Raw genomic sequence first — 12,977 nt, 5'->3', positions numbered from 1 at the left:
CACGTTTCTGAATTTGTACAGGTTGCAGGAAGGTTTTAATGGGACTGCTCTTTATCATAGTGATCATAGTGGCTTGGGCCACTATAGCCACTATGATCATTGCTTTCATCACTGATCATAACAAGACACAAATAAACCATATGGCTGTAAATAGATTCTTTGGACAGAGTTGTGTCTATGATTGAAACAGTTCTTCTTTGACCATGGGGGGGGGGGGGTATGTCTAAATTAATCAGAATCAGAATCAGAAAGGATTTAATTGCCAAGAAGGGTTTTACACCAACCAGGAATTTGGCTTGGTGAATAAGGTGCATACATTAAAACAATAACAAATGAACAAACAGTGATAAGCAGGGACATAAGTGATCAATTAAAAATAGGATAAAATAGAATAAAATGAAAACTAAAGTAAAAGATACTTATAAATGTATAAGAATTTACAAATGGTGATGGGTATGAGTGCCAGAGTCAGTGGGGGTGGTGGTCCTGGGACCTGTTAAGGAACACAACTGAAGAGTACACAAGTACATACATGAGTATTACATTCATTGATCTCGGAATAATAGCAGCTTAAATTTTTTTTAAGTTGAATTTACTTTTATCGAGTTTTGTGCATTGTATTTATATTCTGTAAAGTGTTTGAGCTCTACCAGACATTCGCATTTCTCTACAATGCTCTGATTCGAGTCACATCACATGAACGGTCATACGGAAGTGACGTAATGTTTCTTTGCACACTTTGCGCGAAAACTCAGGTTAGGAAGTATCTGTCGTAAAGAACCGCAACGTGCCTTCTGAATTCCGCTCCCGTGTTCGTTAAGGTGTATTTCATACTCACTGGGGGACTGTAAGGTACGAGCCAAATACATTAAGCACAAGAGCTTGGTTTAGATAAGCTAGCGGTTACTCAGCAGGTTCTATCCTATGGAGTTGGGCTATGTGTCTAGCTGTAAGCATACGATGCAGTTGACACAATTTACAAAAAGTAAACAATACGTCAAATATATCCTTTATAAATTGATAAACATGTTCTTCTATATAATCTGCCAAAGTTTGTGTGGTTTCATTGTTTAATTAATCGGCCCTTTACTACTAAGGAATACATTTAATGAAAGTGGAGCTGAGCTTTTTATATTAAACATTGTGGGTGAAAACAATTGGATTGTTACCCGACAGCATACTGAAAGTCTTTGTGTTTTGTGTGTGTCCCTTTCACTCAATTACAGCCCACCTTTCTCTCCAAGTAAAACTTTATCATTATCTAAGCAAAGATGTCCAGGATAGATAAGATGAGCATCCTGGGGGTGAGGAGTTTTGGCGTGGAGGACAAAGACAAACAAGTCATCTCCTTCTTCAGCCCTCTCACCGTTCTGGTTGGACCCAATGGAGCAGGAAAAACTGTAATAAAACCCAAATATTTCATAAATAATAGAATGCAAATTCTATCCGAAAAGCGGATGGTTTAATGTGCTGATGCTTTAGAAACATGTGCCTTATCACATCAAATGTTTTCTGCATCTGCTGCAATTGTGTCAACGCAATGCACCCCAGAAGGCCTCATGACGTATGTCATTTCCCGTAAAGCTATACCCTCTGTTCCTCTTGGTGTCCAGACTATCATAGAGTGCCTGAAGTATGCATCATCAGGAGAACTTCCCCCTGGAGCCAAAGGGGCTGCCTTCGTCCACGACCCTAAAGTGAGTCAAGGACCACAGGTTCACACTGATCCATTAATGCTTACAGTGGATTACTGGTGGGGTTTCATAGATGAGCTAATACGCCGGTGCACTTAAAGCTTGCATGATTCGAAGATGATGTTACTGATCCATTATTAGTGTGTGTTGCTTCTCACAGACAACCCTAAGTTTAAAAGGACATCCAGTCTCTGGTTGTTTACTGTGTATATTGACTATTTCATCAAGTTAACTTGGCTATGAATTAAAATGTATTGGTCACATCACTTAAACCATTACACAGCCTTGCTGTGTTAAAGGATAAATTGGCTAAAAATAGCTTTTAAAACAGCAGGTTTAGGGTGTATGGATGTCTTCGTATTTACTCCAGAAAAAAAAGGTGCAAAACGAAAATGAAATGAATAATCTATGGTTGGATACAATTTACCTTGTACCTAATTAAAAGGACATGCATCAGCTAATCAGCTATCTTGACTAAAGAAATGGTGCATCTCTGTAGGACGCCCATGAGACGGATGTGCGAGCCCAGATCCGTCTGGTGTTCACCGACGTGAACGGGGAGAAGGTAGCCATACAGCGCTCCATGTCCTGCACACAGAAGGCAAAGAACTACACCTTCAAGACGCTAGAGGGCGTCATAACCCGCATCAAGTAAGGCAAAATGTTTGTCATGGAGTGTGTGGGTCTGGAGGGGATCTTCTGCGATGTTGCATGCTTAAAGTCGCAATGTGTACAATTCCTGCAAGCCATTAAAGTTAACTGGACATGTCAGCATTCAATGATCGAAAGGGATTCCAATAATCTTACCAATAAAGTCACATCCTATAACTTATCAATTTGACAATTGAAATATGCAACCTGAAACCAAAGAGAGGCAACCTGAGAGGTGACGTCGCTTTGGTTACGAGAATCTTACTATTGACACTCCCAAATATCCTCGGACTCAGAAGTACATATTTTAGTCTCTCTGAACTTGATGAGCCCATTTATTTCTACGATCAATCCGCTGAATTGAGACGTGAAGTTACAACAATGCTGTGGCTCCTCGTAGGCAAGAGAAGAAGATAAGCATCTCCTCCAAGTGTGGTGAGCTGGACCGGGAGATGATCTCCGGTCTTGGCGTGTCCAAGTCGGTGCTGAACAATGTCATCTTCTGCCACCAAGAGGAGTCCAACTGGCCCCTCAGCGAGGGAAAGGCCCTCAAGGAGAAGTTTGACTCCATCTTTGCAGCAACAAAGTACTAAAAGTCAACTCTCGCTGGTTCATTAGATGTTTTTTGATCATTTTGATTAAACTGAATTAGTATTTTGATTATTTAGCATGATTCTATTTCATGGTCCTCTTCTATATGCTTATTTTATTTTAAGTTTTAATAAAGCATATTACTAGCAGCGGCCACCACCTCATAACCCAGCCGTGGATCAATAGTTGTTAATTTGTTGTTAATACTGTATTCTTGTTGGCCTTAATCCGTTTGTGCTGGTATTCCCCTTCCCGGCCCTCAGGTACATCAAGGCCCTGGAAACCATGCGGCAGCTGCGCCTGAAGAAGGGCCAGATCGTGCGGGAGTGCCAGGTGGAGCTACGCTACCTGAAGCAGATGAAGGAGAAGGCTCTGCAGATCGAGGAGATGCTGGCCGCCAAGGAGGCCCAGCTAATGGCCTCCAGGGACAGCGTGCAGCGGGTCGAGGGCCAGATCGAGCCCCTCGAGGTGGGTCAGTCTCTGTCTGCCGGTCGGCCCGTCCGTCTCTGTTTATTTGTGCAAAGGACTGCTTTTTTCGGTGGTGTCGTCTCACAGTGCTGGAGCTTGGAAACGGAAAGAGACACTACAGCAGTAAGTAGGCAGAACTCATATTCTGTTTATCGTACTTAACAGAATATGCATACTGCGCTGTTAATCACCCTTTATTTTTTTCTCACAAAGTGCCATACCATTTTATTTCCGATAGTGGAATACTGCCTACGCCACTGCAGTGATGCGGATGTTTCCCTCAATTCAATATGAAATCTTTTTCTTAAAATATCTGCTCTTGTTTTCCAGGGCAAAAACATGTCGTATTACAGCCTATACTAAGGTATACTAAGAAGTATATTGTTTCTCCCTCTCCAGAACCGGCAGATGGACATCGACACAAAGCTGGGCAAGGTGATGAAGCTGGACAACGACATCAAGGCCCTGGACAGCAGGAGGAAACAGATGGAGGAGGACAACAAGGACCTGGAGGAGACTATGGAACAGGTGAGGGTGGGATGAAAGAGGAGCATATTTGAACACTGTAATATGACAAAGACAGGGTTGGGATAATGGTTGACATTGTCTATGTCCAGATGTAAAACAGCCATGATTTTTGTTAAAAGTTTTTTTTGTTATGATTACTTGATGAATTCTTAGTATTATGTTAAGTCAGCGTGGCATTCATAATATACTCCACATCAAAGGATAATATGGAAAAATCAAGAAATTAATAGAACCATCAACAAATCAAGGAATTCAAGGGCATCATATATTAATCCGGATACCAAGGCCCCATAGTGCTACAGGGCTACTGGGTGGTATTCAATCTAAAACATGACCTTTACTTCAGGAGGAAATTAAATCTTCCACCTATGCTCTAGATTGAATATTATAGCCGTTGAAGTTGGGGACGTATACTCTTTTTTTCTTTGGGTATGTTTTTTTCTGGAAATTACCCTGAAAATATTATTATAAGGAAATAGTGTGGAAATAAGTGGAAGATTTGAATTCAACCTGTAATATATTTCATGTGTGAGACTGAATTCCACTTGGGGCATTATCAGTTGGTTGGCCTGTAGTAGTGTAGGGCCGTTGCTCAACGTTGAATTAGTACTTGGGTTAATATTTGATCAATAAAGTAAAGCAGAGCAAAGATAGAGGTTTTAGTAGAGGTAGGTTGAGGCAAAATCGCTAAATAAATGAATAAATAATAATTCCTTGAAAGGGATCGCTATTGATGTGCTTGTGCACAATAATGGAATACTTAACTATTGTTCTTGCATGCTTCTTATTTAGTTTGTGGTTGGAAGTATGACATGATCTTTCTATTGGTGTGTCACATGACGACTTTCAAATGTGTTTAACTACCTTAAGACGTCTTTGAGATTTGGGGGGAGAGGCTCAACCCGTTCCCGGGTCATTTCAGGCTGAAGAGGTTAAGAGGTTTGCTGGTTAAGGTGTGGTGGTCAACAGGTGTTCCAGGGTTCTGACGACCAGCTGCAGGACCTCTACCAGAACCACCAGAAGACGGTGCGGGAGAAGGAGAGGAGGCTGACTGACGGGCAGAAGGAGCTGGAGAGAGCCGCCCGCGAGTGCCAGAGACTCACCAGGGTCAAGTCTGAGCTGCTGGTGGAACAAGGTACATGCGCACACATACACACACATCTGCTCACAGCTTAGAAAGGTGAGTGCTGGAAGGGAGCAACGCCACATGGTTTGGTGAGAACCCTGTACTATCAATATTTAGTCATCACTGTGAAGTCCCTGTGTGGGGCTTCATAACCCGGGAGCGGTTAATGTTGATAGAGGCACGGTAGCTTGGACAGTGTGAGCACAATGACAACCAGAGTGGGCTCGCGCTCCGAATCCTGCTGTAACACATGACGCAGTGTTCAGCCTAGTAGAGAGAGATGGATGGACGGCGACGGGAAGATGGATGGATGAACGACTGCGTCGCTCGTTTGTTTGTCAGCCAGACAGCTGACTGGTTGTCTGCCTGCCTGCGAGCCGGCTGGTTGGCTCAGATCCCCTCGCTGACCTGTTGCTCTCCCCGTCCAGGTCGTTTGGACCAGGAGGCCGACCGCCACTCGACCAACATAACAAACCGCGACGCCCAGGTGAGGGCGCCTGGACTGGGGTGGCTCATGGGTGTCAATTAACAGTGGGACGAAATGAGTCACGCGTTGTTGCCTTCACCCACTGTCGCCAGGTGCGCTCCCTGTCCTCCTACCTGGAGCTGGACGGCTTCGACCGCACGCCCTTCATCCAATCCCAGCTGCAGAGCTTCCACCGCCACGTCACCGAGAGGCTGGAGCAGGAGAAGCGGGCGGCCAATCAGATCATGGTGCAGTACGCGATGAAATTGGGGCCCTCGATGATTAAAACCCAATGCAAAGTGGCGTCCATAGGCCCACAGCCCCCGCCCCGAGACTGAACCCGTTCCCCTCGCTGTGTGCGGCGCAGGCGGACCTGCAGGAGAAGGAGCAGCAGAAGCAGCAGGCCATGGACGAGACGCGGGACAGGAAGACGGGGCTGGAGAGCGTGGTGGCGCTGAAGAGAGACCTGCAAGCTCGCAAGCAGCAGGAGCTGAGGAACCTGAGGGCCGACCTGGAGCGGCTGGACGGCTCCTCGGGCCGGCTGCAGGAGCTGGAGAACGAGCTGGCCAAGCATGTGAGCACATCGGGGGCGCGCAAGTCATAAAAAAAACAGGGGCAGCATGTGGTTGGGTTGGCTGGTCACCGAAAGCCACTAGTTCGATCCCCGGCGCCTCCTAGCGGAGTTTAGAGCCATTTAGTCCATTTACCGTTCACCATGCAACTAACATACGACATTGCCTCGGTTCTCCGGGTGAAGATCAGGAGTTGTGCTGCTCTCGCCGTGCGTCATGCGCTCTGTGTGCGTCCCCCCCACCAGGAGCGCGAGCTGCAGACGGCGGTGCAGAGCTCCAGTGTGGAGGCCCTGAGGGCCGAGGTGGTGCTGCTGCAGGGGGAGCGGGAGGAGCTGGACGCCAGGCGACGGCGGCTGGACCAGGAGATGGACACGCTCAACACACACACCACCACGCGCACGCAGATGGACATGCTGCAGAAAGACAAGGTGACCCCCCCCCCCCCCCCCCGCAACACTTTAATATTGTTCACGTGCATGACAGAGGCCCCCTCTGAGGGGGTACATTGGCACATTGAGTTCCTGACGCTTATCGTCACCGCGTCAAGTTGAATTATCGTTAACACCGTGATAATGATTAGATGATAACAGTAAACTGCAGATAACTGTTAAACCGGTAACCTTATCATCCCTCGTCCACGTCGACCAAAGTTAGCCCCAGTGTCCCGGACACGGGCGTGCGGGTGCCGCACCCAACGCAAGATTGTTTTGCTTCCTATTAAAACCTGACTGAAGAAAGTGCCAGCACTCCAGACTTGGTAAAGTCCCTCTTATCTGTAGTGTGCACCAAGGACAATTAGAATTGTTGGCTACACAAAAGACGCAACAAATTATGCATCATATGAAACAAGGACTCCCTGTTTCTAAATGTCCACATTATATCACTCTTTGGAAAGAAATCGCAGAACAAACAATCAAAACCAAACTTCACTTTTTCTTATGCAACCAAATATTACGTTTTACCTTTGTTGGTTGTGTCATCAAAGTTGTGATCCATAAACGGATATCCAGTGTCTGGGCACCACTTTTGTAACTAAACATGGTGTTTACAATCATATATTGTAGCTGAGAGAGGGTTTCAGCCTTCAATCAGAACAACCTCGCCTCCTGATGGCCGTATGGTGCACTTGCTATTATTTAGCTTGGTGTAATTCAATTATATGCTCCCTGAACTTTCAATGGGGTGTTCAAGTCTCAAAATTGTACATTGCTTCTTAAGATATCTATCTGTTTGTGTTCAATCAAGTTTATAATGTCAACATTGCCTTTGTATTATTCAATTGTTAATGCAAACAAAAAGTGCATAGTGCTGCTATTTTATGGTTTTCAATGTATAACTTGGTGAAATTATTTTACTTTGTGTATGTCTGCAAATTTCAACAAAACCTCGATAATACTGATACAATCTACAAGTCTGCTGATATCTTTGATCATTTTGTTCACGATTACCGTGATAAGAAATGTACATCCAGTTTCATCTTTAAATGACACAATATATAGCACATACTGACATTGCATATGAAACAACAGCAAACAAAGTATGGCTGCGTCATTTGTCGCTCAGTCGGTGGTGTGTGATCTGATGCTCTAGAAGCGTTTTTGGAAAAACACTACTGGAGAAAACTAAACATAAGTGTGCTGGTTACGTTCTGGCCTTCTTTTTTTTGATTAAGTCGGGGCAAATATTATGAAAATTATGGAATTCTTTTAGCTGTCTTTCATCAGAACTACTGCAGATGAGTTTTACTCACCTACCTGTTCTGATAACCATTGTTTTTAATGCAAAGCAAATTTAATAACATTAAAATACATTTAAATTGGAGTTGCCAGCCCTTGACCCTACCCCTGTGTGCCCAGCTGTGGACTGCTCATTATCACCCTGACTAGCTCTGATCATTTAAGGCACTGTGCCCAATGCATGGTGCCAAAGTACACTTGTATCCCTCTATCCAATATCTCTTATATGCAACAAGAGAGGTATTGAACCGACGAGATACACTTTGTTAATCACAGATGGTAAATAGGTGGCTTTCAGATTAAATCACACCGGGGCAGGAAGTGTTCACTTGATATGTATAAACTGGATATAAGTTAAGATATGTTTCTTTGAGGTTGATGGTGTGTTCCAGCTTAATGGTTTAATGATGCGTTTGCAAGGTTGACAAGGCTAGGGTTATTTATTTGTAAGCTGTTTTTGTTTACCGTTGGTACAACCATCCAAACATAATGACTTGTAAGCAGTTTTACTTGAATACTAAAAGCAAACACTGACGTGAAGACTAGACGATGTTTGTTCATTCCAGAACAAGGGATATCTCTCCAGGGTTCGGAACGCTGTCATTTGGTCTCTGGTGTAGTACGAGGTCTGTAGTCAAATGTAATTTACTGTGTTTACTGACTCCATAGAATACATATTTTTATCATTCAATCTTGTGTGACAAATCCTTATTTCGTTAACAATACAGATAGATTCCAAAACATTTAGGATAAGAGAATACATTTTTAAACCAGACCATTCTGTACTAGACAAGCGGGAAACACCACTCTGCATATGTCACTTTTTTGTAACATTTTTGATGTTTTTGAGTCTCTTTCCACGCTGTCTCAAGCAGAGAACAGTAAAATGAACTGTTCTGAATCCTATCCTTTTGATTCATCCTCTTTGTTCAGAGCGTAACCCAGCCTCCTCTGTAATCCAATCTCTTGGTTTCTCTCCTTCCTTCACCCTCTCCGCTCCGGCCCCTCGTGTGTGTGTGTGTGTGTGTGTGTGCGTCGGTGTGTGTGTGTGTGTCTGTGTCGGCAGACGGAGAAGGAGGAGCAGGTGCGTAGGATCAAGTCCCGCCACACTGAGGATCTGGTGTCTCTGCTGGGTCACTTCCCCACCAAGCTGAAGCTGGAGGACTGGATCCACACCAAGTCTAAGGAGATCAACGCCACCCGGGAAAAGCTGGCCAGACTCAAGTGGGTAGTAGGATCCAATCCTCAGACCTGAAGGCCTGAGGACTCACTCCCTGCCCTCGCCCTTTTCCATGGCTATTCATGGCTTTCCATGGCCACTGGGCCAATCCATTTTAGTAGCGAAGAGAGGGTCTTAGAGGTAAATTCAGAGGTCAAAAAGGTTAATTAATCGTCACACATTTCATTTACATCCACATTTACATTTAGGGGATTTTGCTGACGCTTTATCCAAAGTGACCCACAACCATTCAATCACACATTCACACACCGACGGCAGATTCAACCACGCAGGGCAACAGCCAGCTTGTCAGGAGCAGTTAGGGTGAGGCGTCTGGCTCAGGTACACCAGCTAGGAGGAGCCGGGGATCGAACTAGCAACCTTTCGGTTAAAAGTCAACCCACTCTTACCACCTGAGCCACTGTCGCCCCACATGTCCTTCATCGATCCATCTGGTGGCCGTTTGGTGCATTTGTGATTGGTTGGCTTGGTGTCATTTCTTTATATCGCCCTGACCTTTCAATAGAGGGGTCATATTTAGTTTGGAGATTTAGCCTAAACCTACCTCTAGTAAAACCTCTCTATCTTGGCTGTACTTCAATTATCAAATACTGACCCTGGTCATTAAGAGTTAGTTGTGGAGTTAGTTAGATGTGGAGATATACTCTATTTACTTTGGGTTTGTTATTTTTAGAAAGAAACTCAGAAGTAGGCACGGTGATGAAGAGGTTAAGCAACGCAAACTGTAGTTCACCACTCTAGCCAATAGGGGGAACCTAAGTAACGTCCTTGCAACAGACGCTTTAAGTCCCTGTTTTTAAGGGCTAAATTGGGCATATGCTTTCATGAGGTCTTAGAATTTCCCAAACTGATTAAATTCAACAAATCGACAAAAAACCTGTGTTGATAGCTCAGTCTTGTTCTAAATAGCGAGGATAATCACTGAACCTTCATGTTTTCCCATGGACAGATATTGCGACTTCCTATACAAAAATCCCATGAATTTTCAAGCTAGTTGTGCCATCTGAAGGTGTAGTTGACCAATCAGTCTTGCCTTTGTTTAATATTATAATAAGTAATAATGATTATAATAAATAACATGAATATTCGTCATCACACTCTGATGTCGTCATGGTGCCGTTGATCTGATAATAAATGTATCCGTTTTCTGCTGGGCCAGCAACAGGAACATTATCACTATAAATTTCATAAAACCAACATTATCAACATGATCGACACGATCATGACTACGGATGGACCTTTCCGATTTCATTAGGTTGATTAGGACTATGGTTCCAAGTAATGGAATTGGTGGAATTGATTCTCAGAATCACAGATTGGTATAGATGGGCTTTTTTAATTAACAACAACAATAACTTGCTAGATCAACTTGTTTCTTCAATTCTGCAGTTTGGAATCGAGATTTCAGCCGACGCGGACTGTTTGGATTTAGTTTTTACAAAATTCTTGTGCTGTCATGGAGATGGATTGACCGTTTGTAGTGTACTCTCCATCCCTACTCCTGACCTTAACGTGTTCCCCGCCCCCCTGGTGTCGTCCAGTAAGGAGCTGGCCTCCAGCGAGCAGAACAAGAGCTACATGTCTGCCGAGCTGCGCAGGAAGGAGCAGCAGCTGTCCAGCGACGAGGAGAAGTTCTTTGAAGTGTGCGGCAGCCAGGACCTGGAGCAGGACCTGGGCAAGCTGCAGGAAGAGCTGGAGAAGACCTCCAAGCAGAGAGGTGAGCTCGTGTTGTTATCGTCACAGGGGAGGACGGAGAATCGTTTCTTGCATGGCACGAGGTTTGATTGGGGATGGAAACGAATGTTTTAACATCGTGGACATCGTAGAGATTTCCATTGCCAACAGGGTTTGGTTCTAATTGCTTTCATTTGAGGTTGCATTTGTGTGTTTTTCCTGGTGACATTCCATTGAATCTAATCCGTCCCTCCTCCTCCAACCATTCGTCTCTCAATCCCTACACCTGTACCTCCAACCGTCTATCCCTCCTACCTTCCCCCTTTAACCACCGACCCATCCATCCATCCATACACTTCCACCAATCAACACACATACCTCCCTCCCTCCTGCTCGTCCATCCCTCAACCCCAACCCACCCAACTATCCAAACCTCCACCTCCTCCATCCCATCCATCCATCCATCCCTCCCCCTCTACACACCTGCCTTACTGACTCCTCCACCCACCCACCCACCCATTCACCTCCACCCATCCATCCCTCCTATCCATCCATCCCCCCCCCCTCTCATCCACCTCCACCCACCCATCGCTGCGCCCCGCCCAGCCATGCTGGCGGGCGCCACGGCGGTGTACACGCAGTTCATCAGCCAGCTGACGGAGGACAATGGGCCCTGCTGCCCCGTGTGCCAGCGCACCTTCCCCTCGGAGGTGGAGCTCGACGAGGTGGTGAGCGACATGCAGTCCAAGCTGCGGCTGGTGCCCGACAAGCTGAAGAACACGGAGCAGGAGCTGAGGAGGAAGGAGGGCAGGCGGGACCAGATGATGGCTCTGCGGCCCGTCAGGTGAGGCAGGGCCTAGCTGGGAATCCGGGCTACGCTGAGAAGTTGACTCACAACACACAGGCCAAAACCAAAACCAAAGCTTAGAACCGGAATAGAAATTTTAAAGGAGAAATTACAGGCTGTATCATTGTTGTCAGAGAAGATTTTTTTTGGACTTGCCATGTTTCCTTATATTGATATCTGATGATATATCAAGCTCATTGTATGATTTATCACAGTATATTGTGCATTTGACTTGTGTCAAACTTTTGGGGAATTAAATGTAATCAAATATCTGTAATGAACTTGGTTGTAATCTCCTCATCCCAAAATGGCCCGTATCTGGGTAAACCCCCCTCCCCCCCAATCGCAAAGAAGGTTTAAGGCATTTGACAGAACCCTAAGGATTTGATTCTCGACCTTCAGTTTATCAAAACCATTGTTGGCTAAACAAAAGACAATTCACCTGTCGCTAAGTCACACCCCCCGTCTTTACCAAGACAAACTCGGACAAACAAACCAGACTAGATTTAAAAAACATATGGAAAAATGTCATCTGACAGTATATCAAAGCAGGATTTGGAGAAGTTTTACGCGATTTTTTTTTTTAAATCTTTTTACAACCAAAATGATTTCCTTTTTTTGGTACCATTTTTCAACTCATTATGGTATTTACGATAAATGTTTAATGGTAAATAATGAAATGGTGAATTAGGTTAAATGAGAACATGGGTTCTTCATTGCCATCTGGTGGAATTGCGATTGTTTGGCTTGGTGTAATTCAACTCTATTCCCCCTGAACTTTCAATAGTGTCAAAAGTGTCCATTGCTTCTCAAGATATCTACCGGTTTGTGTCTCATGAAGTTTATATTGTCAATTTTGCATTGGTTTTCATTAGATTTGGTGATTTATTTTGAAATTTAAACCCACTTCTACTTAAACTTCTACCTTTACTCTACTTAATTTATACTTTATTGACATTGACCCATTTACTCATCAGATGTTTTGCCATGGCCCTATAGTACTACAGGGCTAACAACTGATATTGATATTCACTTATTTCAGGGGGAAATTAAATCTTTGTTCTAGCTTCATTCATTCCAACCAAGCAGTATCCACATGGAATATTTCCCTTGCAAAACAGTCTCCCGGGTGTTATCTTCTTTTGGGACCAAGATTACATATTATGCATATTATTGCCCTTGCCGTTATATCGATATATACTCCATATTCATTTTTGTAGTTTATTTTACAGAAATAAGCCTATTGATGAAGAGGTTAGCCTTCTCAACATAAAAACACTTCATTCTATATGTCAATGACTCATTACAACTTGGTATATGACCAACAGGGCAGATAAGTTATATTAACTGAAATCCCAGTATCAAACTGCTATATGCCATTTCT

At 44.3% G+C, this 12,977-nt stretch overlaps 1 protein-coding gene across 1 annotated transcript in view; it reads left to right on the top strand.

The window, feature by feature from the left end:
* Positions 1-707: 707 nt before the first annotated feature.
* rad50 (RAD50 homolog, double strand break repair protein) overlaps positions 708-12,977 on the top strand; it is a 31,205-nt gene continuing 18,935 nt past the window's right edge. The window contains exons 1-15 of the mRNA XM_030361615.1: positions 708-852; positions 1,227-1,400; positions 1,614-1,697; positions 2,194-2,345; positions 2,746-2,931; positions 3,200-3,404; positions 3,804-3,932; positions 4,902-5,067; positions 5,487-5,545; positions 5,638-5,772; positions 5,892-6,098; positions 6,342-6,524; positions 8,899-9,056; positions 10,614-10,789; positions 11,353-11,590. Of these exons, the coding sequence (XP_030217475.1) occupies positions 1,272-1,400; positions 1,614-1,697; positions 2,194-2,345; positions 2,746-2,931; positions 3,200-3,404; positions 3,804-3,932; positions 4,902-5,067; positions 5,487-5,545; positions 5,638-5,772; positions 5,892-6,098; positions 6,342-6,524; positions 8,899-9,056; positions 10,614-10,789; positions 11,353-11,590 (2,207 nt within the window). The 5' untranslated portion in view covers positions 708-852; positions 1,227-1,271. The remainder of the gene's footprint in view (positions 853-1,226; positions 1,401-1,613; positions 1,698-2,193; positions 2,346-2,745; positions 2,932-3,199; positions 3,405-3,803; positions 3,933-4,901; positions 5,068-5,486; positions 5,546-5,637; positions 5,773-5,891; positions 6,099-6,341; positions 6,525-8,898; positions 9,057-10,613; positions 10,790-11,352; positions 11,591-12,977) is intronic.

Source organism: Gadus morhua, chromosome 7, assembly GCF_902167405.1.
Source record: "Gadus morhua chromosome 7, gadMor3.0, whole genome shotgun sequence".
Classification (NCBI taxonomy): domain Eukaryota; kingdom Metazoa; phylum Chordata; class Actinopteri; order Gadiformes; family Gadidae; genus Gadus; species Gadus morhua.
Note: the sequence above shows the minus strand (reverse complement) of the source record. Positions and strands in the feature narration are given on the sequence as shown.